Below are 25,074 nucleotides of genomic sequence, written 5' to 3'. Positions count from 1 at the left end.
TTGGGTTTCCTCTCTGATAAGTGAAATACCTTGCAGCCAAACCTGATAGCGCTGATAGCATATAATGAGAAATGACCCTTAGTGCTACACAGCCAGCCACTAACTATGGCTCCTGCTGCAGCTCCTTGACTCTCCCGCCCTCCGTCCACCCTCAAAAACAAGACATGCATACATTCCTCCCATCTACGAGCAAAATCAGCACGTCTGAGTGAGAAAGGGAAATATTTAGATATTTAGTCCCTCCTTTACAGTGAAGCCTGATTACCGTCACATTCTCTGCAAAGATGCTGAAAAACAAACTGACATAAAGGGAGAGCAGAGTTTTCTTTGCAGTTTGTTTGTTAGTCTAATCTCTCCCGCTTGGTTTTGCAAGCTCAGATAACTGTCTAAATCTTTTATTAGATTTCTGAGGAGGATACAACAACCGCTATCTTGATGAAATAAAATGGGGATATTTAGCATTTAGCATTTTTTTTTCCACAAATGCCGCCGCAAATTACTCCCCATGAGTAATAGTCCTTTTTCACCCATTTTTACACACAAACACAGCTGGCTGGAATGAACAGGACACTTTGTCAAGGGAGGCCTGTTTGGAGAACATTTGTGTGTGAGAATATTGCGATGGGTAATGGGATGTGAGGCTTCATATATTCCCATTTCTCACTCTCTGTATTTATTTATTTTTTGTTCCTGACAGAGGCACATTAACAGTTTATTTCCCAACACTGCCCCTCTCACTCCTGCCACCCTTAGTTACTATGCTGGAACCATGTATCTCGCCTCACCGGCCCCTTCATCTCTCCACAATAGAGCACTCCGCGCCGGCCATTAGCGAAGCAATCAGCATAGTGTAATGTAAATATTTGCCCGGGGCTGTTTTATAAGGACCCGCAGCCAACTGAATAAATATGAGAGTCTCCAGCTGAAATTTATACTTGCAGCCCGAATATGCAAACATGCACCTGCACACATGCACACAAATGCACCTGTATAGCCATGCGCAGCCATACACACACAGGGCTAGCTCTCTGGCACTCACCCACTCATGCCTTTCCTTTCTCTATCTCAACAACAGTTCCCTTTTTCGCAACAGTGAATGCCTCTCTGCCTGGATAGAAATGCCATCAGTCTGAAGAACTTCTATTGTGCTCGCTGGCAGGGTGCTTGTGGTGCACTTGATGGAACAAAATAAAAGTTTAGATTGATCAAGGTAATGTGAAATTTGACAGAGCAAAACGTTCTCCCCGAGATAGTTTTGATGTTTTCGGTTTGTTTCAATGTTTGATGTCAGGGTTGCTCGTTGACTAGATGTATACATGCTCTGTTATGGCAGGAAGATGCCTTCCAGTCCTACCTTTCATCCCAGCTCACTTCCTTGACACCTCTTTCATTTAAAATTCCATTATTGTCATATCCTGTTTTTCGAACAGAATATGTAATCACATGTTTTGAAGTAATGAGAAGAATTTGAGTGTTGCGCGTTGCTGCAGTTCCACAGTAACGGTCAATGCTGCACCCAGTTTTATCACAAATCTGCTCAGTTCTTCAGTGACATACTTTTATCCCGTCATCCTCTATCTACTGTTCTATAGTTAGTAAAAAGATACAATTACAAATCAAATACAAAAGCATTACAAATTAGCCGCTGCCCAGGGGTGATTGTCCTGCTGTGGCTGCCCTGGTGATCTGTGATGTAATGTTCGCCATTAGCATTGTTAGCCTAGTATCAGTCTCATACCTGAACTACCTATCACAAGCTGGCAGTTACCTCAGGCTTCTCCTCTGCCGTTCAATTCGTAGTACCCAGAATCAGCATCAGACCTCTCACTGGGGATCCGCAACCCCCTTCATGGAGCTTTGGGTCAAGTGCAGCAGTGGAACTTGGGGTTGTCAGGTTGTGCACAAGATAAAAAATGCTTTGATAAGAGGTGATTTTGAAATGCGAACAAGAAGGCAGGCGGTTTAGCTGTAGAGTGAGATGTTGAAGAAGGGGTCAGTTGTGTTTCATATTGTTCTTTGTTGGTACGCGGTGCTCTGTGTTCCAGTGGGGAAAAATACTTGACTTGAAAAAGCATCTGTGTGGTTTTCTAACGTTTTTCTAACTCAAGTAAATGGTCTGTTTGCAAATCACATTCAGTGTATTATTATTCTACTCCTGCAGCATGCTGTGTTACCTCAAGGTGAACAGCCCTACTACCGTATATAATTCCGAACATATGCCTTTTGTCCACTTTTTGTCCACAGACTATTATTCTGCTATTGAACCTCCTGTTAAGAGGCCTCCTTAACCTACATACAAAGCAATTCCAGCAATGTTGTATGTGTTTATACTGTACATGCATGAAACTACAGCATCAATGTTCAAAGATAATCACTGATCTTCTTCTTCTTCTGCAAAGTCTGTGCTGATATGCATGCCTCCCTTGGCACAGTCCAGCACATCCCTATCAGTATTCATATCCAACGCCGCAGTAAAATGAAGTCAGATCCTGATAGGCTCTGTGTGACTGTGGCACCTGTTGCCCTATTGGCTCAGCCTGTGGATTGATGTCTTCCCTTTGATGAATCAAGAGCTCATGTCTAGACTATACAATGGGCCCTGTCACCTTGCCTTTCTTACTGCAACATATTTAAAGTGTGTAGGTCACTACAGCTTTTTTTTTTCTTTTTAACAGAAATGGATTGTGTGCCTATAGGTAGGTGTCCATTTGACAGCAGTAGTAATATGTTTAATGAGCTTGACTCCCCAGGGCAGTGGAATAAATTTCTCGATTTGGCATCAGACCTAGAAATTTTTTTTGAGAGCTCATGCTTTGTGCCAAAGTATTGTCCCAGGGCAAGGAGAGAAAAAACCTGTTGAATGAAGACATGCCAAAATATATTTGAATGATACATTTTTTGGTTCCTGATTTGTCAAAGGTAGCTCCAGGGTTCTGCGGGCTGAGGCTTTCTTTGTCTTTCCTGTGCATTTGCTCATTTTCATGCGTGCCATATGAGCCGAGTTGTGTGCGAGCCTGGGCTGAGGGATTGAAGCAAGCTTTGTACAGAGGTTTTGCCTATAGTCCCCGTCCCTGCTACCCATGCCACTGCAACAATTCCCACATCCATTTGACTCACACAGACTGGCAGATTTCTTTTGCCTTTCATGAGCTGTTGAAAGCCGCCGTCACTCGCTTTAAATTTCTCGTCAGTTCAGCTAAGTACATCTTCAAAGGCAGCAACTGGGCCGCCTGGTATGGGTGGGGTTTAGGTATATGAATGAAAGATTCAGAAAAGAAGAAGAAATGGAAAAAAGGAGGGAAAGAGGGGATAGAAACACTTGGTATCTTAGCTTCTAGGTGCGCACCTTCTCATTTAGATTGAAGTCTGCACATGAGAAAAAGATTGGCACGCACTTAAACACACATGTGCAAAGCTTCTCACCTTTGGGGTTACAAAACGAATTGTAGTCATGTGATAAGTTTTTATGATCACAAGTCATTTCTAAAACTGGTACATTGTTTCATTTAAAAACAAATCAATTTGAAAAATACATCATGTTTGTTAGATGCATGGCGGAGCTTCAGTTAAGACTGCTGAAGGAGCGCTCAGTTGCTGGAAATATGACATTTCCCTAAAAATGCAGAAAATTTGGGAAGACAGCTTGATTTCTTCAATCCGTTTTGTTGTGCCAACACGTTTTGGGGGAACTGTCTCCTTCCTCAGGGCATCTACACTATTTAATTAATTTGAAGCTGTTCTTGGAAACAACATGACAACATTACAACTTCTTTATCTGCCATCATGAGAGCTTTTCATTGTAAAATTGGGGTCACGGTCCACACAAGGTTAGGATGACTCGCCATAAAGTATTTAGGAACGCATAATAATGTCAGAGCAGGTTTTCAAGCACTTGAACACCCACATACACACTTTCAACTGCGAGCACATCCACATGCTGACACACACAGAACAGCAGCAACAACAACATGGAGAGCTTTTTAGCTTAGCCTTTAATTAGGCCGACACTAAGACACTGTGAGAGGCCAGCATGTTCCATCCCGCTGCCCTCCAAACTCCCCTGGGCCCTCTCAACCTCACCCCAGGCAAATTCAGTTAAGCCTTGGCCGCTGATCAGCATACACATCCACACGCACTTAACACAAGCTCACTTCATACTCCCAGGCTCACATGTACATGCAGATGTGTGCAATCTCCTCCAACACGTGTTCACTTAGTGGCTTTGTTTTGTCCTCAGTGAGACTGGCATACACCCTCTTGCCTGTCACCAGTCCATAACTCTGGCTTAAGTATTCCATTAATTATAGCTTTCAACAACTACCCTTCCTTTACCCCACGTCTGCGCCATACCTGTCAGCATTGAGATTTGAAAATAAGTCTCACCACCCTTACAATGTCTGCATGGCTACACACAGCAAATCCTAAAATCAACACTAGACAGCCACTTGTTTTAAAATATCAGAGCAACAAGGATTGAATGAACTGTTTCCTACATTAGATGAGTGATACAGTTAGGTCAGAATCAGATACCTGACAGAAAGTAAAACCCCATATAAATTCAGCACTAGATGTTACAGCTAATGTTCCTACATACTGCCACCTGCTGTACTGGAGGGGACTGTAGCACATCAAATGTCAAATTTGTTTTATGGAAAGGTTGAAAATACAGGACCTTTATGGGTAAATATTGAAACAGGAGGACAGTGGGAAAGAGGGGTAAAATACAGGAGGATCCCAGGAAGGTTGGCAGGTCTGGTCTGTCCCTTTCTCCACCCGTCATCGATTGCTACTCCTCTCGTTTATTTGCAGATAGGATGCATGGCAGTGGCCTTTTAAGCATCTATCTCTGTTGCTCCCTCCCCCTCCTCCCCCGAAACCCATTCTCCCCCTTTTGATAAAGGATTGGAAACAGATAACAGAGGAGGTGGTGCAGCACCGGCCTCTCCACGGCTTTGTGGCCAAATGACTGAAAGGAGATGGATTGTGGCCCCACCGCCAAATTTCCCTCCCTTGGCTTGAGTCACTGCTTTGTTTTGTCTCGGGCTCATTGTCCTTGGAGCAGGGGGTAGAAGTACCGGCAAGACTCGGTCAAGGTAGCTGGTCAATGGTGAAGGAAGAGGAGTCGGGAGGAGAAGAATGGAGAGGAGAGAGTGGAGGTGAATTGAAGAGAGGGAGGGCATTAATTATAAGGTTGACACATTCAATAGAGGGCTGAAGTCAAACCACCTGGTGGAGGGAATTGGAAAACAGCAACTACAGAGTACCATTCCAATATCTGAACCCAGTTGCAGTGATAAAGACTGTCTCAGTCAGAGAATGTGCTATCTATCTAGTCGTGTGTCTTGTGTGTGTGGCTTTGAGACCAAGAACAGGAATGAAAGAAACAGAATATTTTGCATGTGAATTGAATGGTGTTCATGTATTCTAGATATGTACAGATTAATGGAAAAGCAAAGTGTCTTCCGTCACATCGGCTGGAACCCCCAATAGAACATGGAGGAAAGCTTAGTCCTGCTTTTATTTTTGTACCCTCACCCAATCAAGCCAAAGTATTGCCCATTATTGTCCACCTCCTACTTCATGTCGCCCTGATGGTCTGGTTTGGAAAAATCCAACCTAACTATGGTCCGATAGCCAGCAGCCACTCGGGACGCTAGTCCATTACTGTCATTCACCGTCCATTGAAATGAATGACTTCTAATTGCCATTAACCCGACAATGTGTGAAACTGTGCATGCAACATTAGCAAGGTGTTGGGCCACCACAAACTGCCAGAAAGGCTTTAATGCTTCTTGGCATGGATTTGACAAGTCTCTAGAGCTCTACTGGATGGATGAACGCTGTATTTCCTCATTTGGTACTTGGATGATGGTAATGAAGAGCTCTTTCGAACAGAGACCAAAATCTCCCATAGTCATTCAGTTAAGATTTCATAGGTGAAAAGATATGACTGACATCATTTTCGTACTCATATGATGTACACCTGTTGCCCTCTATGGCAGTATCTGCATTTGTTATATTTCACATGACTGTGCTGTACGTCTAAGCTATATTAATCCCCACCAATTGTACCCAACACCCAACCTGAGCTCTGAGCTGTCACTCAAAGTCAATTTGTCAGAGACCTTTACGTGAAAACTTTCACCTCCCGCTGCATTAAAGAAAATAGAGGCAAGGCGCTCAGTGGTGCACATGGGTGAAGCCCCACAGAGAGATTTGGTTAGATTGCCTTTGATGAATGGTCATTACTATGAACTGATTGCTTCCATAGAAGAATGGCAAACTGGTGCACTTAACGTGCACCCTGTGTACCTCACAGGTTGCAATGCACGTTAAGGGCGCTAAAATAGGCGCCACCTGTTGAAACTAATCACTTCATCAAAGTTGCCATTGATGGCAGGCCTCAGCTTAAATTGGAGAGTTTGGGTAAAACGGGCCACAGTGAGCACTGTGGTAAACGTTACTGTGGAACTGAAGTCCTTGGCTCAGAGGGGGGAGGTTGAGGGACTTCTGAAAAGTGCCAACTTGATTGATTTTTTTTTTTTTCAGCCTGACAGTCCAACCTGCCTTTTGTGGGTGTGTTTTTTCTGTCTGTGCATGATGGAGAGAGGACAGGAGGTGTGGAAGGTGCATCAAAATGCACATTTTTGCACATATTTCTGCTCATCATTAGTGGGGAGGAACTGCTTGTGAGTAAATCAATGAAATGTTAAGGTGTTTGATGTAGGTAGGGTTGGAAATGACATCAAGTTTGTCACAGACATTGGTGGCTAGGATGTGTGGTTGCTATGCCAACAGCAGTCACAGCTGGCCTCGCTTTGGGGAAGACAATGAAGCTGTGTTCCAGCAGGCTGTCATCAAATTCAGACAAAAGGAAGTCAATGAGCAAACAAAAAAGGTCATCAGATGTGTTTATTCGCAGTTTGATTTTGATCTCAAAAACAGAGATCTGTATTGTCAACTTGATTGCGTTGTTTGTTTTCCCCTGCGAGGAAGAGCCATTACTGTGTATAGCATTTTTGGTTCAAGTACTTTTCTGTTTGATGTTGTCGATATCAAAGGGAAGATTAGCCCTGCTTTGTACAAGACGCTGATTCCTTTTAGCATCCATCCGTCCAGCTCTCTAATCCATATTCTTCAAAGGCAGGTGGGCATCTGAGACAGAGATTCTCGACTTGTTATATGAATAGAATCTACCTGTAATTGAAATACACAGCCAGCATGTCAGAAGAATGGATGGTTTAACAGAGCTGGCATGGAATAGCAAGGCTCGCTCTCTCCTTCAACGTTTTGTTTGCGGCTCTCAGCTTCCATTTAAACCCGCAATTACTGTGAGGGAAAACTGTATGCAGAAGTGGCAGCTTTATTATCAATTGCCACATTTTCAAACTGTCTGTTGAAGCCAGCTGAGGAGGAGACAGGCAAAGATGGTGTGAGGCTTTCTTTATCATCAGTGCTTGAAATTAAAAGCAGCTACCTACTGTCAAGCAAATAGTGGAGCTGGTTTGTTGGTGTGGCGAAGGTGGCAGCCAGTTTGACAGATGCTCAATCCATCTTGACTTATTACATTCTGGACACAACTAGTCTGAGGCAAACAAACCGAACTAGAAAAATCCATTTGCTGCTGTGGTTTGTTGACATTTTGTGAAAAATAACTCTGCAACACTATCCGCTTCACTGGAAGAGCACACTCTTTGTCCAGCCAACGCGTTTCAACACAGGGTCTTCTGTAGAAGTGCCCATTCAATAGAAGGGGTAAAAAACACACACACTATGTATACCTGTACACTATAAAATGGCTTAATCCTGTATTATCCAATGAGAACTAAACACACAAACGGTCAGCCTTTAAAGGATAGTTCAGTCACTCAAAATTACATAAGCAGTGTAAACTGTCACAGTCACAAAATGCAGTCATAGAAATAAGGATAATACACAAGATCCACACAAATATTAAAGGCAAATGGACTTTTCTTTTAAATAAAGTTATTTTTACATTAACTCACCAATTATGCGTGTCTGACATAGAGTGCGTTGTCTTTCTCATGAAACAATTGCACATCAGATTTTTTTGAAGATGTTAAATCGTGCAGTGTTTATATCCATGTGTACTTGCTTTCAGTCTAAGTGTGGCACATTGTTACGTTTCTTTATGCTTTTCAGCTAGTCCTCAAAAACTCCATAGGGTACCTTTAAAGGTTACAAAATGCTAATGAAGTGCAAAATGCCACAAACTGATGGTATCAATACCAATAACAAGAGTTCATGGAATGTTTGAAGTGTGTGGACACTTGGTGCTTCGTGCAGTATCTCTTTTAATGAATCTCCTTCACTGACGATGAGATGAGCAAAGCTTGTGGTGTTCTTTGTGACTGTGCAGTTGAAGCAAAATCCACATTTGTTGATGTCACGAGTTGTAAAGGACAATGCGCAACCAATATTATAATGTCTTGCTTGTGCAATCTAAACTTTTCTCACTCACTGGACCAAAAAAGGCAAAAAAAAAAAAAAAAGTTCAGTAAATGTGACCAACTGGGGTTTGAGTCATAAGATCAGTGGCTGAGGTTGCTGTGTTACATTTGTGTATGAGGGCCTTTCAGTTATTGCAGAGAGAAAGGGGTGAGAGACAGAGACAGACTGGGAGAGAGGGAGGAGGAGAGGAGTTCTGGGCTCTCCGCGAAGCCTTGGCAAAGGCAGACAGGCTGCACTATCCTCTGGGGAAGATTCAATTATAAATGATGCTTCCACTCGGAGCCATCTTGGAATCCCTTATTCTTTAGGAGATCTTCTTCACCTAATCCCCAGCAGGGTTTGGTGTGGCCTGCCTCTGAAGTGATATGCCTCACACACATTGTGTGTCATGCATTATGAATGATGCGAAGGAGACACTCATGTCCTAATTTCGCTGAGAGCGGTGTGAACATCAACACTGGAGCTGACAGAATGTTAATTTTCGCCATAGAAAGGAGCAGGATTGAGTCAGGTTTTACAGAGCTTCAGTGTGCAAGTGTCCCAACAATTTATTTGCAATCTTCATGTGTTTACACCATCTCAAGCTGAATTTCCTCCACCTTTGCTGCCCATCTTTGTCTGTCTGTCTCTTCTTCTTTTACCCAGCATTATTCGGCGTCTCTCCTGCCTCGTACCTTGCTTCCTTTCATCTCTCTGCAACGTCTCCCTCTCCTTTCGAAAAATTCTACTGGTGGCGGCGTGCAGCATTAAAGTCAGCAGACAGGTCTTCTTTGTAGCCTAGAGTGCTGCATGGATCTCAGCTGCAACCACCCCCCCTCCCCCAGCCTCTGAAATCCTCCTCAGACCCCCTTCCCTCTTCCTCATCCCCTTCCTTTTCCAACCAGAGAGAATAGGAGCTGACATCTCCAGAGAGCCGAGAAAAAAAATCATTTAAAGCCCTTCCTCTCTGTCCGCTTGCTGCTACAACGGAGAAGAGTGTCAGTAATGCTGCAGGAGGCGAGACAGAGAGAGGGGGGGGTGAGACTTGCCATCCGAGTTTTGCTGTAATGAGGGGAGAGTTGTTATGGCTCACCTTCTGCTGTTCAAGTCTCTGTGTGTATGTGTGGGTATTTTCACTTCTGTGTACTCATATTTGCGCCTTTGCAGTGTTACATGAAGCTGAAGTGAGGATACATGACTGCTTCGTTAATGGGTGTCTGTGAGTCGATCTTCCTGTCCTTCTGTAGCTATCCGAGGATGGTTTGACATGCCTGTGAGTAAGGAACCAGTGTCTCTGCCTGAGGGGGGGGTGAACATCTCACACTCACAGCTACGCCACTTGACTCTCTCTCCATCTGTGTGTCTCAATTCTCCATGTCTGTCCTCCTTCCTCCTGCAAAAACTGACTCCTCCGCCACTCTCCGCCTCTCTCCGCCTCTCTCCCTCCCCACATCTCCCCACCTCTGCCTCAGCAACATGATGCAGATGGCAAATCAAGCTGTTCATCATGGAATTATATCAAGTATGTCCCCCGCCAATGAAGGGTGACAACAAAGATAAGAACTTTTTGATTGAGCCATCTCACCGTGTGTTATGCCGACGGAAGTTATTGCACCTCAAGGGTTATCGAGCACAATCCAATTACATACAGGCCACATTAATTTCAAGATAAAGGGAAGAATAAGCTGTTGTGAAAGACATATAATAATCCTTTAACAGTTTTCTAGTTAATTATGGTAGCAAGGTTAGGCCCAGGAATGCTGTTATTTCATGGAGCAGTGGTGGTTTAGTATAAGCCGTGGAAACCCCAGGGGTCAAATCTGGCCTCCCAGTGAGCGCACCGAGATTGGTGACCTCATGTAATTTTGAGCATAGCCTGCTCACTGTCAGCCTGAGCCAAGGTCCAATTACTCAGAATAAATTAAAACATGGTGTGTAATATGTCTATCTACATACGGTACAGTACTGCTGCGTGGACAGTTTTATAAATGTGAGTGACAGATGAAATATTAAAACCTTTCGTTTTAATGAAAGAATACCATATGTGGTTAAATCGTATATGCAGTTATTCTGTCAGTAGCATTTAACTTAGTACTAACTTTCTAAAACAAAATTTGCTGCACAAGAAGACACAATGGTCTGACATTGGCGTCTAAGTCAAATAAGAACATTTTCTGTCACATTAATAATGCTCTATCCTCACTGATATCAGTGTGGTTGCTAACGCAATTCAACAGCAGCAACAAAAACAGCCTCCGTAAAGTTTAATCAACACCTTTTTAAAACACTTTCAACAGATGTCACCTTGGGCTCTGTGAAATAGAGATACGTCTTTTTTCCCTTTTTTGACATTTCACAGACTAAACAATCCACAGATTGAGAGAATGATTGTCAGATTAACCGCTAATGAAATGAATCGTTGTTTTCTGCCCCGTGCACCAGCACATTATGTTCTTGAGCTCTCTGTTGACACTGATTGCTTCCTGTCACCTGCGCTCCCTCTGCACTGGCACCAACAACCGTCTCCGACGAAGACTGTCAGCACTAAATCTCACTGCAGCAGAGAGGCCTTAGCTTCTCTAGGCATTGTTGGGCAACTGTAGCACAAATACAACCACTGTAGCATTTGACTGCTCAATCCCAGCGAGTGGAGCTGCTGCCCAGCAGCTCAGACTTTATCATCCTGGCTACTGGTGCTGCTTTGCTTCCAGGGCGGCAGCAGCAGCAGAAGCTGCCTGAGCCTCTTCCTCGCTTTGTTGCATTTGCTAGTGGGCTCTGGCTCATAAAGTTAGAATATGACAAAATGTTATACAATGTGGAGTAATCCATACAATCCTCTGTATGCACTGTGTAGACTGGGAAATAACTTTCTAAGATATAATCACAGACTGTGTTATGTTATCTGCTTGTCATTTTCTTCCACTTTTTTGACAAGTTTCCTTTGTGTTTACACATGAAAGTTTCCTTCCAGCTGTCATACCTGATACAAAATAATTGCATAATTTTCGGGCAAATCTTGCTGAGAAATCAGAAACAAATGTGGCTCAATCCCACATGTATTTTACTGCGCATATATCATAATACAACCCTGACTGCTCGGAGAATTCTTCCACTTTTCACAATGTACGCTCTGTCCATTCTGTCTTTGTTTTTCCTCCGCTTTTTTGCCGCTTCCATTACCCCTGGTTTTTGGCGCGTGAATCCATATAGTGTGATAATGCTACAACCTATTATAATGGGGAAACAGACAGTGTAAATCATTCAAGGCTGGCTGTTTTCTTTACATAGCCATTCTTCACAAAACACTGCCCTTCATCAATCATATTCTGCATTCTGTTCTGTGTTTCTGGTGAGACACATGGCCACCATGGGTGGTGACAGCGTGGAGATATGCATACACGCACGTGTACATGCCATAGCAATATGTTATCCAATAGCACACAAGCACACACGCATGCATCTGCGGTATTTTAGCCAGCTGCTCTGAACTTGCCTCTGGCAGCTGATTGAGGTTAGAGTGAGAGAGAGGGAGCGTTCAATCATCAGTCTTGTCCCTCACTCTTTCCCAGAGGGGAGAGGCAACAGTTGGAAATATGAATTATGAAATGATAAGAGGTTGTAAAATGGAGATAAATCCCGGTGATTACACAGCTCAGTATCTCACAATTCGATTCCTCTGCCAATGATTCCTTATTGTAGTTGTGTGAAGGACAGCAAGCCTAATAATTCCCCATGTATGAAGCACGGCAGGGGAAGGCATTGTGATGATAGAGTTCTTTTGAACGTGATTGAGGAGGCAATTACATTTTGCATCTCACTTTCAGGATTATTTTTTTTTTACGGCTCCTCTTTCTTTTCCTCATTCTCCGATGGCAGAAAATTCGACCACATCAAACCATGTTTGTCTTCTTTTTCCATTCCCTGGGGTGCCAGCGCTGCAGAAAGCCCAAGAGATAACAAGGGGAAGGACATAAAAGCACATAAACAACACACACCAAGGAGAAAGGAGAGGAAGTGTATGTGTGCTTGTGTGCATAAGTTTAGACTTGTGCAAGATGTCTGTGCAGGTGACTGTGTGTGTGTGTGTGTGTGTGTGTGTGTGTGTGTGTGTGTGTGTGTGTGTGCGTGTGCGTGCATATGTACACAAACAGTTTAGAGCATTTACCCACCGCAGTTCTGTGCCTCATGGGTAGCTGGCAGTCCACCTTTTTGTGTGCGGCTGCCCATAAACACACACACACACACACACACACACAGGAACACGCACAGGAACACGCACAGACACACATACACCACCACATCCAACTAAAAAAAAAAAAAAAAACTCTTGACCGCCGCCTCCCTGCAGCCTGTGCAGTTGGACAGTACCAGTCTTTTACTGTAGGTCCTCTACCAGCTGCCTCGAAACAGAGGGTTTTATCACAGCATGGTGTGAAGTCTGAATACAACCAATTACCCGGTTATAACAGACGTGTGCCATGGCAGCTGCTCTGCTCTTGTTGCTCTTTTATGGATAGTGTTGTTGCCGAGCAGAGTTTAAATGTGTATGTGGAAGACAGAGAGGGAGGAGAGCGTGCGAATAAGCCCTGTAAATAATGCATGTAAAATGTTTTAGATATGTTTTTTTAATCACTACAAACTGAGTTGAGCAGTGGTTTGATAGGTGATCTCGTTCTGCTCCTCTGAGATTTTCCCCGCTGGTCAGGTGTATTGAAACCGGTGACCTTCAGTCATTTCTGGCTCTGCGTGAAAATACTGTATCCTCCTCGTTTCCTGTCTTTTTCTTTTCTCTACTTGGTTAATGTCATGTGTGGAGCCTGAAGGACAGGACATAGTTCTGCTGTGCAGACAGGTGTCCTGACCTTCTGTCTGCACTCCCACGCCTCAGGGGACCTCTGCGAAATAGAGGCCAAGGCTTTGACCTAGTCTCTCATCTACAGTTTACCTCTAAACGGAGGCACACTGCAGATGCAATGAATCACAACACTGGAGAGTACTGCATCAGTGCGTCGCCTTTATTTCAAAGCTAACACCGGGGATCTTTGAGGCTCATGTGGAGGTATTTTTGTTTATTTTTACATTGTTAACTATCAAAGAATTATCAAAGAAAATCAGTGTTGGGTCATTATTTCTTTCAGAGGGATTTCTATCTCACATCTCTTCACTCACAAATCAATGGAGCACCCATATGCTACTATTAGATTTCAAATGGCCTCCCTCCAATACCCACTGGGCATGGCAAGATTACATTATTCAAAGATGTAGATGAAAGTCCCCTCTGATCCACCAAAATAACATCTTGTGCAGTAATCTGTTTGTAGATTTGATTCCTTTGATGATATTTTCCCTGCAGTTGGCTTTTCACCAGGGCGTCATGGCTGTGAAAGGCATGTTCTGTATGTTGGATGCTTCAATTCTGCTGTTTGCTGGCATAACATTTCAAACCCATAAGCAGCAATGGCAGTGAGCTGGCAGTGTCCGCCTCTGAAAGAGTGCAAGCAACGACTGCGATAGCGGACGGAAAGTTGTTCGTAATTACGAAAGAAAGTGAAACAAGAATGATTACAAAACAAGCTAATTTGAAGAGAACTCTCACAACCACTTTCAAAAAAAGCACATCACGAATTGAACCTCTTTTACCTTTAATGTGTTTGACTGGATCAACATCCTAGAGGTTGTATCACAGTCTTTTCTTGCACTCTCACCAAGCAAATAAAGAGGGGAAAAAAGGTGTTCAAGTCCATCACTTTGGCACCTCTGGCACAGAGATCCCTTTTCTTTAAAGGTTGCCTTATTAATGAGTCATTTTCCAATGAGTGACGTTCTTTTTTGTTGCGCTCTTGCACTTTTAATTACATGCGCATTTTGAAAGGTTTTTGCCAAAGCTCTAATGTGAGATCTTCTCGCTAATGTCGCATACACACTGCTGCAAAACAGTGAAAGCAATAGGCAAGTGTTGATTTATTTTATTCTAATGAAGAAGAGCCCTAGCCTTTTCTTCAGTTTTGATTTCTGCTTTAAGTGTAGCTCATTTTTTAATAGTGGGTAAAAAACCTTGAAAGGACTATTGTTTATTAACAGTTTCGGGGCCAGGTAATGCCCGAGGAGGTGTTAGTTGAAGTAATTGAGAGTATGCATGCTAAAATATGCTAGAAAAGTTAAAATATGCCATTGCTTACCCTCACTTTCATCTAATTAGTCTCCTTGCAAAATCGCTGAAATTCAGTTTTATTGGTGCTCCTTTTGCTCTGTAGTGAAGTTACTCAGATGAAAGTATTGACCTTGGGAGTTTTTCCTGGCCGCCACAATTCTACATTTCCTCACAGTTGCTCACCATCCATACAGTTCCTTTTCTTTTGTCGAAACCTTCAGATGAGTATCTGAAATGATTCCCCACTCGATGGCTTTGCACACAATGAATGCATGAATTGTTAAGCAGCGGACTTCCACTCTCTGTGTGGAAATACAGCCGGTGCAGTCTGGGCCCAGCAGGTTGTTAGGGAAATGTGCTACTTTTCAGCAATCTCGGGTTCTCTCTCCGCTCTGTACTTGTGCAGATAATCACCCACTTGTGAGATTGTATGTGAGAATGCATGGCGTTCCGAGTGTTTGTGTGCATGCACATGTGTTTGCACACTTTTTATACTTGAGCGTCACGATGTGCATTTGTGCCTCCGTCAGCCTGCCCGTGTTTGTGTGTGTGTGTGTGTGTCTGCGTCAGCCGGTGTGCGTGTGGCTGCCCGTGTGTGTTACATGCCGAACATTGTCTTCTTGAAACACTAAGCAAATCTCCTCAATGTGATAATTGGCTCCCCGGGGTGCTTGTATCTTTGCTGCTCATCATCGTCATCCCCTCCAGAAAAAAAGAGTGTGTGTTAGATGAGATAGGCGAAGTTTGCTCGTTTGCCGGGGAAAACTGATCCCAAGTCTGCCAGAACTCTTTTGGCAAGAAGAAACTTTGAGGCAATGAGACAGCAGGGCCAGATCCGGTGCAACCTGGCTGCAGGCTGCTATCAGCTGTCTGCATGGCATCAGGGCCTTGTTTTCAGCCAGACCCGATGCCATAGAGGAAACGAGCTGTTTGAGGCAGGTGACACATGATGCAAACATCAGCTTCAATTGTTGCAACGTCATTGTGAGCAACAGAGAGATTTTATTGTTTCTCTTCAGGAAAAAAAATGAAATCTCAAAGGGAGGCATCTGTGTTAAACCAGCCGTGTACACTTATTAGTTACAAGAAGAGAAGCAGTGCTTCACTTGTTTGGATATTTTTCACGTCACATAGACGACCTTAGTTGGTGGTTTGCATCGCTGGCACCTGAGGTGTAAATTGCAGACCTGTTTGTGCGCCTGAAGGCAAATAGAGACACTCATCTGGTCGATAGACTCTCTCCCTCTCTCTTGCTCCCTCTCATCCATATGTTCTTGCAGTCCCCGGGGTATTGTGGACCACAGAGCAGATTGTTGGCCGCTTCATAGGGGAAACTGCGAGACAGCTGGGCACCCATCACAAGGCCAAACAGATGTTCAGGTGACTTGGAGAGGAAGTGAATGGAAATGGAGGGGGGTAGTGCGGGAGGGAGAGAGGTGATGTGGAAGAAAAGGATGCAGGGGGATGATAGAAAAAAATGAATTAATACGCTGATGCAAGAACTCAGAGACTTCATTACCAATGCCCCGTCAGCCTCTGAGGTGGGCCAAATGCTTTCCACTATCCTTAGGCCACAGGAGTCTGTTTCGTCTCCCATATTGATTCACACACAAGTCTATCTGCTGTGGGTCTATAATGCCTTTGATCTCTTGATTATCTTTGCCTAAATGTGGACGAGATGGCTAAGCGGCTCAAGGATTCAGTGCTTTAATTCTGACGCGCCTTAGGGAATATTCAGAAGTTGGAATTGAATCCGACCCTGCAACCAAATAAGGAAACTTTTCTCTCTCTCTGTTTTTTTTTTTTTTTTTTTTTTTTTCTGTTCCACGTGATGAGAAAAAGAAAAGGAAATCCACAAACAACTTTCACAGATTCTGGGGCTCAGGGCCAAGCTTGATCCAATCAGAGCCTCAAATCTGACACAAATCTGCATAGTGGCTCATGTAACAACAAAAAATTTCATTCTGGTGAGCTTCTCCACCCCCACGGTACAGAGGCCCTTTTTTCTACACTGCATTTGTCAAATTAAACCGGACGAAGGTTCTTCGATTTTTCCCCTACTTCTCTCCTTTCTTGTGCCAGCCTTTGTTCTTTGGTTGCAGGTCTCATATATAATACATGAGGATTGGGAGACTTATCCGGCTCTGGTCATACTGGCTGTTATTCCCTGGAAAGGTGCTATATTTAAGAGCTGCATAGGTCATAGATGGCGCCAGGGGAGCTGCTGACTTCTACACAAAAGGTGGTGGTAGCTGAATACCATTAAAAACCTAAAATAGAACTCAACACAATTACATTGTGGCAGTGGCAAGGCATCTGTAAAGGAATTACAGTAGATTCAGCTCTTAATGGAGGTAGATCTGGTTTTGTCAGAAAAGTGTCTTGTTGGTGACAACACTTTGCTCCCTTGTGTCTAGTTACGGTGTTTGTACATCACAGAATTGGATTTTACCCAATCTCTTTTTATCTGCCTCTGTTTCTCCTAGAACAAATCTAATTGCTTCCGTTTTTTTACTCCTTGTGTCTCCACAGCTGGCACCACATATATTTTCGGTAAAGGAGGGGGTCTGATCACATACACGTGGCCAAATAATGAAAGGCCAAGCACACGGACGGACCGCCTGGCAGTGGGCTTTAGCACTACCATCAAAGACGGCATCCTCGTCCGCATCGACAGCGCCCCGCGTCTGGGTGACTACATCATGCTCCACATCGTAAGTACTAATGTTTCTGTTTCAGAATCCAGTCTTATTTAACAGCTTGATACCACATTCACTCCACTGAAGTCATTTATTTAATGAGACTGAGGCTAAACATCTGGTTCAAGCTAATTATGAGCTGTTTCTTCACCATTTTAGCACCTATAAATTACATTAAATTAATCTGTGCTTGGTTTTTTTTTGTGCCATAAGCATTTATGTGTTTCTAGCATGACGACCACATGTATAGCTTGACAAGATGATGACCACAATCAAACCTCTGAATCATTCCTCAAGTTGTGCTTATTGCAGTCTTCAGGCCAAATTCAGCCCATCGTGCTCAAACTGAATTATACAAACGGTGCAAATCCATAAAAGAGAAAAAAGATAACTTACTCCCCTACTCCGAGTCTCTCCTCACCATCCTCTTCCAGAATAACCCTACTTCTCCACCGTTCCAACTGACTCCCAGCATGAATAATGAATGCGGCTCTCCATACATATGCAGTGTGTTCCCACATGTTGGAGTTACATGGCAGAAACTGGGGGGGTTGAGTTGGAATTCTTGGCCGGTCGACTGTGCATCCCTGCAGCATCTTAATAATCTCACTTCGTGACCTTGTGTTTGACTCGTTTACATAAGCATTAAGTATTTACATAATCATCAACAGCGGCTGGATGAATGCAGAGCATCAAGTAAGGGCGATGGAGATATGTAGAGGCGGCGGCGGTTGGGGGGGGTTTGCTGCTGACGCCATGCGAAAAAGATGTGATGATGAGGAGGAGCTACAGTTGCTAAAGCAGATTGAAAGTCTTTTTCTTCTTAAAGAGCTCCCCTCATCTCCTGAGTGCTGGCCATGTGGTGCAGAAAAGCAGCCATCTGCTCTGCAAAGATGAGGGCCAACAACAAGCAGTTTGGAGCTGCCTTTACAGAGATAAAGTGAATGTGTGTGCATGTGTGTGCAGAGGTGAAAGCGGAAGTGGGATGGCGCGGATCGAGACGAAATGATAAAGATGCACAGAAGCTTGTGAGGGCGACGTGGGGAAACGCCTCCCTGCGTCCCTAACCAACTCAGTAATTGCAGGAACCCCTTAAGGAAGGAGAGGGGATGCATTTTAAATTCCGCTTTTTACATTTCACAGCGTAGCTAGCCAAGCAGGATATGTCTTATAATTTGGCTTCGAGTCGTTGGGCGGTGAACGTCTTCATTCCTTCGGTCTCACGGCGCTAATGAATTTATTAATAGAAAAAAGCAACTGGAGGTTTCGCCAATTCATTTAGAGGAGCAGCATGTTCTGAAGACAGTGTCAGTTTTTTTTTGTTGTTGTTTTTTCTTCCTGCTGCGTGGGTAACACTGCTCTGCTAATATTTCAAATGATTTATTGACAGCTGAGGATGCACAAACAATGTGGGTTTCATTTAACATAACAGCGACTGTACCCTTTAACTAAAAAATACTTGGCAAAAAGCACGGCAATCCAAGGCTCCCTTTTTCCCACAATTACACTGCTATTGAACAAAAACCAAATGAAGAAAGCTTGACTTTTTGCCGCAGGTGAACAGTGAATAATTAATTAAACCTTGAGTGAATATGTAGCTGTGAGACTGGTGGATATGGTTGCAACTTGAGGAAAATAAACCACTGCTCGTGTTGTTATCTGGAGGACACAGGATCATTTTGCCCCACATTATGGGAATATTGGATCTCTTGGAAGGTTACCACAATATGGGTACGTCAAATATACAGCTAAAACAGCTTTCCTGTCTCTATGAGTTTTATGAGTGGTAGAAATGCTATTCAATTAACAGATATTCCAGATTTCATCAGATACCAACTCCTGATGACCGGCGGCAGGTCTTGGCTGTCAGCGTTTTGCTTTTAGTAATGAATCTTAAGGAAAAGGTTAAAGGTGTTATGCCTGTCCATTCTGGATATATGTCTAACCAAAGGTCTTATCGGGCCCAGGGCCATTACCTTAGCCTTTGCAATTATTAGGTCACCGCTTGAGAATGAGCACACTAAAGTCGTGATACATTAGGCACGCTGCAGCAGCTTTGATAGCTGAATATATGACAGAGTCAACAAAAAGAAAAATAGCTCGCGCAGTTTTCTACTTCCATCGTGTACAGAGACTCTTAAGTTCTTGTTTAATGCAACTTCACAAGGAGAACATGAATGTCTTTGACTGGCCTTGACTTAAAGTATCTCATGCTTGCAGTCAGCTCTGGCAGAAAAAAAAGGGGTGGCGTACATGGCATTTTCTTAAACATGCAGAGCCCAGAGTGCAGAGGGAAAGCAGATATTTTGAGGCAGCACCTAATCACCGCCTCGCTTAGTCTCCCTCTCTCTTCTGCTTTCTTCATTATCTCCTCCTCTCCCTCCTCTCCGTGATTAGCTTACGGCTTGTTTGGCAATCATGAATTAAAATGCTGATTGTAGTGTTTACATTTTAACTGCTAAGAACAACTGCATGCTTGGTTTGAAATCTGAGGGGCAATTTAGGGTAATTTGCAGAGGTGAGCATGGCATCTTGCCATTGCTGGTGTTTTTGTTTAGGAGTTCGTTTGGTTCCTGGGTTCTAATACGCGGTGTGAAACGCTCGAGGAGCCTTGTCGGGTCACATCCCGTGTTTGCATGTTGCATATAGTACAAGATACAAAACCTAAAGCTAAAAGATGTTGTGTAATGGGTGACTTTTTAGTGTAAGGTAAGTCAAAAGGGTGACAATATCACAGTGATTAGTAGTAATGTGTCAGCGTGTGTGTGTGGGATATGTACATGTTAGTGTGTGTGTGTGTGTGTGTGTATAAGCTTAAATCCATGACAGAAAGACTCTAAGCCGTGGGCTAGATGTGCCGGTCGTGACTCACACAGTCTCTCACCAGGGACTGCACATGACTGCAGGTGAAGATTACCCAACACACGCACACACACGCACACACAGAAATCCTTCAGAATCTCATTTCCTCTACATCATTTAGGCAGAAAAACTCCCATTTTTTCATGCCTCCCCGCCCGCGCCGGCCATGGCCGGAGGCGCTACGTCTTCCGGGTGTCTGTCCATCCGTTCGGACGTACGCTTCATCTCCTTCTCGTGAACGTCATATCTTAACACCTCGAGGGAATTTCTTCAAATTTGCCACCAATGTTTACTTAGATCCCAGGATGAAGTGATTCAGTTTTTGTGGTCAGAGGTCAAGTGTCAAGGTCACTGTGACCTCAACTGCTGACTTGACTGGTTGGTGGAGGCATAAAAACGTGAGGCAGTAATTGTAGCTACTGCCTCACGAGGACCATTAACGAGGCGAGCTTAAAGAAACTGCTCTGCTTTAAAGGCAGCTTAACACAGAGTTACAGAGATAAATGTGCTGGTGCGTTTTACTGAAGGTTGAAGTTTCCAAACTAGAATAGAATAGAATATTTTATTGTACATCAAATTATTGTCTGGATATGAAAGGAAAATCAGCACCTTCTAGTTCTGTTGAGACACGACTTTGTGACCGGGTTATAATCAATTTCAATCACAAGTGGCTGGGAAAACCTGGAGTGAAAGATATTACGGCTGCAGCTCATGTGTATGTTCGCCGACATGCATCCCGTCCTTGAGAGCTGTCTCTAAGGAGTGAGATTCAGAATGGTCGTGGAAGTGAGAGACAGGAAAGACGGAGACATTGAGGTGGAGTAGTGCGAGGCGAGGGAGTTGAAGCCCGGTCCATCATGGCTCCAGCGAGCCCCGATGAACTCGCTTCTCTGGAGACGTCGTAGGTGACAAGTTGGAGTCGGGCGAAACTCACGTTGAGAACGCTCCATCAAGTTTCATGTGTGGCAGCTCTTTTGGTTTCCAATTAAGGGAGAAAATCACAGCGAGACACCTGACAAGATAAAGACTCTGCGAGGATTCTTTAACAGGTAACTTAAAAATATGCCACACTCCATGCAGAGTCATTACAACTCCAATTGCCACTTTGTGGATAAATGTGACATTTAAGTTCTTAAAAACGGAGCTGCTTTTATTTGAACTGTAAACCTTTCTTGTTGTAATGTCTTTTTGTTTGCTTTTACCATTCCAACCTTAGCAAGGCTTCTTTAATTTGAATTAAAAAATAAAAAAAAAATTGTTAGAAAGGAGTTCAAAAGCTTTAGATGTCACTCAGAAATCACATTAGTAGTTGCATTTAACACCAAAATAAAAGCCACTTGTTTGGTTGTAACAGTAATGGTCTTCATAAAACCTCCCCAAATGGATGCACACGATGCTCCAGATGTCTTGGTTTTCCGTCCGATCCCAGCCAGCGCGTGCAAAAAACACACATATTCCCGCTTAGATCTCCGTCCCCGGAGATATTTTAAGCCTTTGCCCTCTATCAAAAACATACATTGACGGGCGTTTTCTAATGGAGCGACGGCACACGGAATTCCATTACCCTCTTGAGTTTTCCCCCTCATGCTAATTCGCGGTTGCTGGGTAATTGAAAACCCCAGTGCAGACACTCAGAAGCAAGTTGTGAAGTGAGATGAATGGCTGCAGATGGTAAATGCTGTATTGCAGGCACAGCGCTGCATCCATTTTCACCCTTGCACTGGTTTCATGCGTACATTTACTAATACATGTATATTTCAATGAATTAATGCAGGAGTGCAGATGCATAATTCATTCAGCTCTTCAGTCGCTCCTGCTTTTCCCCGTCCATCCGTCAGCTTCTTCTCTGTCTGTATATGTCTATGTCTAACATTGTCTGTCTCCGTGTCTCCCTCCTCCCTCCCTTTCTCTCCCTCTCCCTTTGACAGACCTAATATAAGATGTTTGATGTGTACCTGTGTGCATCAGCGCGTATATGGCCAGCAATGTATTGCTTCTATCAAGTTACCCTACCTCGGCAGGGAGAGATAGATATTATCGCGGTTGTGGCGCATGGCCTCTGATAACATTACAGCTTCTTATTTGTATTTCCTTACCTCCCACATTTGATTCCCCCCGCAGAATAAAGAGCGTGGAAAATACACCTCGCAGCTGTTTTTTTCACAGTCGCATGCAGTCTATGCAGTCAGCATTATTGTAACTTTGTTGATAAATAAGTGTTTCTCTGAAGCTGAACGGCAGTCATGTTTATCTCCACTGCTTTATTATTCAGAATTTCCATGCAACACAACAGATTGTATTGTTTCACCTTATGACTGTTTTTTAAACCTATGTGCAACCGAATGTTATCATTACAAGAGTATAATTGGCACTAGCACAGGTCGCTTCTTAGGAGGTCAATATATACGATAATGCCAGATTCATGGCACTTTATCCTGCCTGGGGCTCACACTGTTGACATAATGACTTCTCACAGCGAGCTGAGCTTAGCTGACGTGCGAGCTACCAGATGGTGCACCTGTGTGCGAGGTTAACCTTTACATGCTACAGTAGGTACTTGCATAAGAAGCTGTGAAAGACTGTGTAGTCATAAAGGATTGTTCATGTTTGGTTTTATTTGGGATTTTAAGGATGTGCTTGGAATGCAACGCAGAATTGGCTTGAGGACTGAGACGTTTTTCAGGAGTGTCGTAGACATGCCTTGCAATTTAGTGCAACTTTAATGCAATTCTGTTTCAGGTTAGAAACATTTAAAACTCGATTCTATTGCTCTAAGTCAGTGGTGGCGATTATTTGTACGTCATGGCCGGATTAACCTGAGAGTTTGCTGTTTGACTCTCACTCAACACTCAACTGTACAAGTTTCTGTTATGCACAGCTAACACAGACAATGAGATTTATTTGCAGAGACTCAAACAGTCCTCCAATTAGGGATGCACCGTTCCAACTTTTACTCTCCCGATGCCAAAAGCACAGGTGCAAGCAGCAAAATTAATGATGGCTGAATTCCATTTCAGTTTCAGGGTCCTGGTGCTGTGCATGCTGCCTTATGGTTGTATTGTCATGGCTTACTGGGACCATTGAATGGAGTCATCATTAAAGTTATTAGAAACACCTGTGCTTTTCCTGCAATGATAAGTCATAATGACTGCCATAAAAAAAAGGCCTGTTGGAATTCTTTTTTTAAGCTAAAATGAGCCTTGAGATTGTTGCACTAAAACCTGAGTTGGTGGCCCGAAGTAAGAAAATTAATGGAACTAATTATGGAAACACTGAATTTCATGATGACACCGACAAAGAAACTTGATCAGTCACATCTGGTCTCAACCCGATCCACTTAATTAGATGAGTATTATATGGTACGGCTCCAGAATCAGATAGGTGCTTTCAAACAGTAACTGCAGTGATGGAATAATGCTACCTAGCCTCAAGTTGCGCGTCTGTCAGCAAGTTTGTGGCTATTTTAACATCACTATGCAATTGAGAAATTTGCATCATGTGAGCATGCAATTAATAAAGCTAATAGCAGCCTTAAAACAAGATTCTGAGTCACTGCCCCAGAGAAAGGTAGAGCCACAAGATTAGCTAATAATGCAGGACCCACCTCAGCTGATGTTGTTCGTGCAAAGTTGCAAAACAAATTTAATTTCTTATCACAACCGGCAGACTTACAGTGAACCTGTGACCTTAAGGGCCTCGGGGCAGTTGTCTGCTATGTGCAGACATGCAGAGAACTATGAACTTGATTGTGTGCTTTTTGGAAGAATATTGTATATGTATTTACTTACAGGCGGTAGAAGGGTCAACCTCTGTGCAAGGATTTTACCTTATGTCATTTTTGAGACATAAGAGATGGTCATCAAGTAAAAACCAGAAAATCCCCAGAAAAAGGGTTTTAAATATTACAGAAAAAAAGTGGGTGTCTCTGGGAAAGTGTTGTTCATGAGTTGACACAGAATAATCAAGGATGGAGGTTGAGAGTTTGGTGCTTGTGGTCATTAATGATTAATAACTTCAACAGGCACCTTGGCTCTAACTGAAAACACAGCAAACACATGCACAGACACACTTAAATGCACATTACAGCGAAAGCCTTTTTGCATCTCGCATTGTCTGAAACAAAGCATGCATGGATGCACAAAAACATATGTAACACAAGCCCTCACAGTCTTTATTTCTTCCTCTTTGGTGTCTGTACGCACCCACCCACACGCTTCGCCACAGCCATGTACATATACGTCTAAACGCGCACACACACACACTTTCACAGGCTCTTTCAACAAATACTTACACCACGGTACACTGGCACTGACACGCCAAACATGATACGCCGGCTCTTTGGGGACACAGCCTGTCAGTCATCCATGTCATCCAAAGGCACTTCAGGGGGAAGAGTTTATGCAGCAGACCCTGTGACACACATACATCACTTCCACCCCCCCATGTCATGAGAGCAAGAGCAAGTAATAACCGCTCCAGCCGGACAAACACAGCAACATTATTACAATGTACCAATGTGGTCCGTGGCCTTAGCTCTGGCCTCAGCGATGTATATTTCATGGATTAGGATGAAAAATTCAATGAGAAACAACAAACAGTGTGCCTCCCTCTCCTTACTTCGCTCTCCGACAACCAGCCCTCTGGGGGAATGCTCGTGTTTTCACAGCTTCATGGTAGGACATGAATCCCATTCTCACAGTGATGAAGAGACAGAAGGAGAAGATGAAAGAGACAGAGAGTGGAGCATCGTGTACATCCAAAAGTAGAACAAATACAAGGGGCTAAATGAAAAAGAGAAAGGGGGGGGAAGAATAGGAAGAGGCGGGAGGGTGGAGTTGGGGAGAGAGATGGAGAGATGTGGGTATTTTATAATTCAGAGCAGGATCAGAGACAAACTTGGCTCAGATAGGT

At 43.5% G+C, this 25,074-nt stretch overlaps 1 protein-coding gene across 1 annotated transcript in view; it reads left to right on the top strand.

Moving 5' to 3' along the window:
- Positions 1–25,074, top strand: part of LOC121621573 (neurexin-3b-like) — a 200,720-nt gene that overhangs the window by 114,493 nt on the left and 61,153 nt on the right. The window contains exon 12 of the mRNA XM_041958047.1: positions 17,135–17,316. Coding sequence (XP_041813981.1) covers positions 17,135–17,316 — 182 coding nt within the window. The remainder of the gene's footprint in view (positions 1–17,134; positions 17,317–25,074) is intronic.

The sequence above is a fragment of the Chelmon rostratus genome, chromosome 18, assembly GCF_017976325.1.
Source record: "Chelmon rostratus isolate fCheRos1 chromosome 18, fCheRos1.pri, whole genome shotgun sequence".
Taxonomy (NCBI): Eukaryota; Metazoa; Chordata; class Actinopteri; order Chaetodontiformes; family Chaetodontidae; genus Chelmon; species Chelmon rostratus.
This window is presented reverse-complemented; position numbering and strand designations above follow the sequence as displayed.